Source organism: Grammomys surdaster, unplaced genomic scaffold, assembly GCF_004785775.1.
Source record: "Grammomys surdaster isolate TR1022 unplaced genomic scaffold, NIH_TR_1.0 241, whole genome shotgun sequence".
Lineage (NCBI taxonomy): Eukaryota > Metazoa > Chordata > Mammalia > Rodentia > Muridae > Grammomys > Grammomys surdaster.
In genome coordinates, this window is record NW_021604686.1 from 5,084,673 (window position 1) to 5,090,672 (window position 6,000).

The window sequence follows — 6,000 nt, forward strand, 5'->3', positions numbered from 1 at the left end:
CTGAAATTTATTTTGTATTTTGTATTTTATGGGTTACCGCTTTTATATATAAAACCTTGCCTCTCGGGCTCACTAAAACCAATACAGCCACACTTTCCCTCATCAGCAAACAGCCATCAGTATCAATTATCATACAAATATGAATTAACACCAATCCCTTACTCCAATTCTAGAAAAACTGAGAAAGTAAGTTTCATTCATAGCTGAGGGGAAATTAAGATGCTATTATGTGAAAATGTAAAAGTAATTCACAATGAAGACATAAACTAACCTCTAGCTGAGAATTTTCAGGCTGGAATCTCAGCTCCCTGTTGAGAACAGTGCAGACAGCACAGTGCACACTAGAAATGCACTTGGAGCCAAACAAAAGAGGGAGACAGGGATTTCCTGCACCACAGAACTAGAGCTACGCAGATGTCAATTCCAGGAATTGACAGTCTTGGGTGGAGGATGAGGGAAAGAGAAAAGACAGGGAAGGTTATATGGGTCCAAGAGGAAGGCCCAGAGACACTCTATAGAAAACCACAAAACAAAAACAAAACCACATACTAATCAATATTCAAACTATTCAATACTGCCTTTGGTTCATACAGTAAGGAATGGACAATCAAGGGGCCTCTGTTAATCAGTCTGCTTCTACAAACATGTAGACACAGCAAACAAATCTACAGGACCAGAAAGCATGGGGAGGGGGTCAGAGGATGGGGGAGAGGATGCAGAGGGAAGCAGGTGCTCCTAGGTTGAGGAGACGGCTCGGTATCCAAGGACCCGGAACTAATCAGCCCTAGCACACACAAGTAACAAGCTCAATATAAGTCAGATGTTCTGAAGGAGACTTCACTTTGATTTTAAAAACATCTTTCAGAAGTACAAGCAAATCATATTACCTAGCATCTGCCCAAGGGTGGTCCGCACACTACATCACCACCACAGCTGTCAGAATCGACTCTGGCACTCTGAACGCATATCCACAAATACCACCCCAAACCTACAAAATCACAATGAGGAAGAGGTGGATGAACTAACAGTCTGAGCTTTTAACAAACTCCCAAGTGAGTCACACAGAGACTAAGGCTTCTGATGATACAATGCCTGCCTCTGTGACCATGTAACAGTGTGGGAAGATGACAGTTTCTTTCTACTTCCGACTTTCTACTGCTTTCTTATTTTCAAAATATTTGTCTTCCTAGAGCCTCTATCTTACTAATTAGCCATTATTTTTATCTCTAATATATGATCAAAACATTCCCTTTCACCTACTTTCAAACTAAAATGGGGAGGGGGTTGCTTTTTTGTTTGATTGTTTGTTCATTTATGCATTGGAAGCAATCCACTATGGTGTGTGTGTGTGTGTGTGTGTGTGTGTGTGTGTGTCTGTCTGTCTGTCTGTCTGTCTGTCTATGTCTATAGATCTATATTGCCAATTTTGATTTAAACAATATCAAACCAACTCTGTAACCAATTGAACTATCTCATTTTGTGATTCAGGTTTCTTGGGTTCTAGTTAATATTAAAGGATACTTTTCAAAGAGAATGAGTCTGCACTCTGCTAACTGACAGTACCTTGCCTACTCGAGTAGTTTCTCTCCAGGTCATGCTGTAAAAGTCTACCAGGAAATGATGGGGCTTCTCTATTAAGCTTGAATTCGACCTGAAAAACAATATTTAAGAAAATATATTGGTAGGGAGAAATCAACAGTCAGAAATAAACTTTATTATGAAATAACAGAAAAAAGGTGCTTTTGAAAAAAGAATGACCTCAAGAAAGGCCACATATTATATGATTCCGTTTCTATGAACTACCCACAGTTGAAAAATTCATAGACAGGAAGCATATTTCCAAGGGTTTAAGATAAGTGAGGGACAGGGAGCAACTGCTTAATGAAGTGGACACTATACATGGAATGATGGAATGTTCTAGATCTAAGTAGAGGAGATGGGCTCGCAACGCTGCAAATGTACTTAATGCCGCTGAGGTGTAAACTTTCAAACGGGATACACTGGAATTTGCATGGGAGGTGTAATTTTTCCAAACACACAATTAAAGTCAGTTACACAAGGTCAGATTATTGCCACCAACGCAATGACTGAAAGAATTATTTGCTCAATAAAAAAGTAAGGCAAGGATTCAATTGCAGGTTCAACTTTCAAATGATATTGGCAATATATTACTAAAACCTCTAATAAAAACATTAAAAAAGAAATGCAAACAACAAACGCTACATGGGACTCTTGATTTTTAAAATCCTTCACATGTCAAATTGTAACATAGTAAAATTGCCTATTTAAGAATTTTAACTCTTAATGATTTTTCATGGCAGAACCGAAAAGCACGAACCAGAATGGCCTCTCACGATTATCCATTAAAACCTTAAAGATCCATCTTCAACGACTTAAAAGGCTTCTCACTCACCCACCTTATCAGAGCAGCATTTGCACTATGTCATCATGAACACATGTCTACACACAGGAGAGGATGGTACCAAAAGGATGTTTAAAACACAGCATCCCTAAATCACGTAACGGTAGAAAAGGACCCACCTGGCGAAGGCAGGACGGAAAGTTTGACATGCAATTCATGATGCCTGATTCTAATAAGAAATACATTTTCCATTAATTCAGATGTTACTGGAGATGATCAAATGATGAGGCCAGAGGAGTCACACAAGGACATGTTCACTTTTTTTCCTAATCAGCTTCACCCTCTTAATAATTAGTGGTCGCTTCCATTCAAACCTCCCGGGGCCTCGTTTTTAGTCTCTTCCTGCTGCTGTCTGTAAACCTGGGCATTTATACTACAGAGTCCTTCCAGGTGTGTCCACTTCACAACATTTCAGGGAACAACTGATCTGTGATGGTTGAGAAGGTACAAGTTATCTAAAGGGAGAAGTGTGTTGTGTACGGATAGCCCAGGGAGGGGAGCGGGCATGCATGGGTGCTGAGGTGAGGCAGGAAAGAAAAAAAATGTATCTCAAAAACCAAATGAAAAGCCAGAGACTTCAGAAATTACCAAGATCTTACGAGTAAATGGTCTGGGTGTAGAAAGAGGGTTCAGGCTCTTCCACGGACCTTAGTCTTCTCTTCTAGTACCTATAACAGGTGTCACAACTGGCTGTAACACCAGCTCCAGGGGATCTGACACCTTCCTCCAGTCTCCACAGAGACATAGAGACAGACAGACACACACACACACAAATAAATAAGAATCTAACACTCAATACACTATGAAAACACTGTAACATTTCCACTGCTAAGCTAGTTTTTCTTCTGATTTGAAATGAGTCACAAAGTGAAATCCTCCTAAAATGTCACGTTTCATCTTTCCAGAGATGCCACCATTAAAATGACACCATCATTTTATCTATGCCTAAGAAATAAAAGCATTTCTAAATTAAATTATGCCATACAACCACTTTTAAGAAATAAATTCACCAGAAATGTTTAAATGTAAGGGGAGGGGGCTCTTGTAATGGAATGACCTAAACTGATACAAAAGGGATGATTTGGCTTTATGAAAGTAGACAGAAAATAAAGTCAGCTTTACATTGAAGACCAAAATAGATACATTCAGCCCCCAGGTCAGAATCTATTTTTAAAACATGCAACTATTAAAAAAATGCAACTATTTGTGTAAAATATCTGACTATTTTCAACTTAAATACAAATCTGCTTAAATCTTACTTTGTTTTTGTCAGAAAGTGACGACGTTTGAATAACCAGATGAAGTCCACAGTTCACCTGAAATGTAAAAGTTAAATTGTAAAATGAATTCTTAATGCACACACACCGTAGTATAAAGACATTATAAAAATTGGAACACAGTCAAATATTCCATCTTTCTTTGCTTTTCTGGTAAATGAACATTTTTCTGAAGATTTGTAAAATCAAGTCTAAGAATCAAATGCTTTCATTGATTTATTTTTCAGAATGTCAGAAGCACCGATTTCACCCACCTTGTACCTCAGGCTTTGGAGCCCTGACATTTCTCTTGCCAGTGAGGATATCAGTGTTTGAATAAAGGCGGTGGGAGTGTCTAAGAACAGGTTCCTTTCTCAATAGAAAAAAAAGAAAGGAAGGGGGTGGGGGATAACTAAAGGAATCCCAGTGTTTGCCTTGCAAACCAGCTCCACCTTCTGGGGAGCTCAGACCCTGGGCAAGATTTTAAACACCTATCATACAATATTCAAAAACTCTCAGAGTGCTTTGGACTAGCCTAGGAAGCCCTAGCCTCAATGAGACAATAGCTTGAGTAGCTCGGGTCCTAGTAATGCAGCCCATCACTTAGGACAAAGACGCCAGTCAGAGAGGACAAGACGACTGGAAAGGAAGAAAAATCAGGAAGGCCCAACTCACGTTGTTTGCAGCCCGGCCAGAAACGGAGCGGTATTTCCCGGGAATCATGGCAGGAGACAGCCCAGGATGTTCGATCCTCCTTCAAGGTAATGCTACAGCTAAGATTCAAAGAGACCAAAAGGGGTCATCTCCCAGGCAACCCGCTCAGGGGTTACCATAGAAACCACCATTTCCGGTATGGTCCTCGCCCCAGATCTGTGAGCCGTCCGGGTGGCTAGCCTTGGAGAGTATCTGTGGAGCCCGGTGCGTCAGCACTTCCTCGTTCTGGATTTTTTTTTTTTTTCAGGCGGCTTGAAAACAGCGGGAGGATCCGGAGGAGGATAAGATGAGGAAGAGGGTGGACACATCGGTGGCTATGGCAACCGTGACTTCCGGTCCTTTCCTCTTTAGGACCCGCCTCAACTCTGCCCGCGGGAAGTTTGATTCCCTCTGCCTGCTGTTGCCTGTTTTCCTGGAAAAAAAAAAAAATCGCAGGGAAGAGCTGGAGAAAGATGCCCAGAACCTTCCCATTTAGTTTGGCACTTCCACTGTGCCGAGGCAAAGAAAGATACAGCCGGACCTGAAGACAGTGAAGGAGAAGCCAGCTTTCCTGGGACCCCTGCGGGCAGAAGGACCCAGTGCGCCTGACTTAGGAGCCCCTACTGATAGCTCCAAGACTATCGACCTGTCAAAAAATGACTAAGAAAAGTGTGAAGCTACTACTGAAGACAAGTCTTGCTAATAGTTCCTTCCCTTACCAAGCTTCTTTTGACTGATACTAGCTGCCTCCAAGTTCATGTTCCTGACGACAGCTTCCCGTCATCTCCTCACTGCATACCTTCCTCCCCACACACACAGCCATAAACACTGATTACATTACAGTGCATGCGATTACCACTACTTGTTCTCTTAAAGACTTCCAAGCCCTCTTTGGGACAATCAAACTTCCGCCCTATTACCATTATGTGGATTAAACAGTGGCTCCATGACTGTGCAGAAGAAATGTTTAGTTCTAAATCTGAGAAACGCTTGCCAAGAAGTCAGGGTGGTCTGTAACTGACATTTTGGCTTTGAATTGTGAGACATGTATAGCATGACAGGGCTGAAGGCATCCTTATTTCTCAACTAGACTAAACCCATCCGTTTTACAGGAGGAGACTCATCCAAAAGTTAACTTCTTCAAGGGCCTGGAATTCTTATTATATAGTTCCAGTCACCGGGGCAATATTCTCTCTGTAATACGTACCTGCTTCCCAGATCTGGGTGGGTGCCTAAGACCCTTTCTTTAGTCATATTCTATCATCATTTGGAATACAAGCATATAATTTTTGGATCAAAATTATGAACACAACTTACATCCTTGCATATTTTTTTATCCTTTCCCTACCACAGCTATTCTGTTTAATACCACTGTCCTGAAGAATTCATACATGTAACGTTGACCTTCTTAGATTTTGGTTCTTCTATGTTCCTTTCTTTTGAGACTGATCCAGGCAGTAACCAGTTATTCCTTTCTCATTTTCCTGACACCATCAATAATGTCCTTTTTAAAAGGAATCAATTCAAATATATTTTCTCCTGATCTCTGACTTGCATATTATGTTTTTAAAAAGATTTATCTTTATGCGTGTGGGGTGGGTATGTGGGTATTAGCTAAGGCATGACTTG

General features: G+C 40.9%; 1 protein-coding gene across 3 annotated transcripts in view; it reads right to left on the reverse strand.

Moving 5' to 3' along the window:
- The window catches only part of Lrrc49 (leucine rich repeat containing 49), a 111,241-nt gene extending 106,714 nt beyond the window's left edge, over window positions 1-4,527 (reverse strand). For 2 of the 3 annotated variants that reach the window (XM_028774527.1, XM_028774529.1), the window contains exons 1-3: window positions 4,354-4,401; window positions 3,682-3,738; window positions 1,564-1,651 (exon numbers count right to left, since the gene is read on the reverse strand). In XM_028774527.1, the coding sequence (XP_028630360.1) occupies window positions 1,564-1,651; window positions 3,682-3,738; window positions 4,354-4,401 (193 nt within the window). Of the gene's footprint in view, window positions 1-1,563; window positions 1,652-3,681; window positions 3,739-4,353 lie in introns of all 3 variants that reach the window. The other variant, XM_028774528.1, reaches the window with a different exon arrangement.
- Window positions 4,528-6,000: the final 1,473 nt, after the last annotated feature.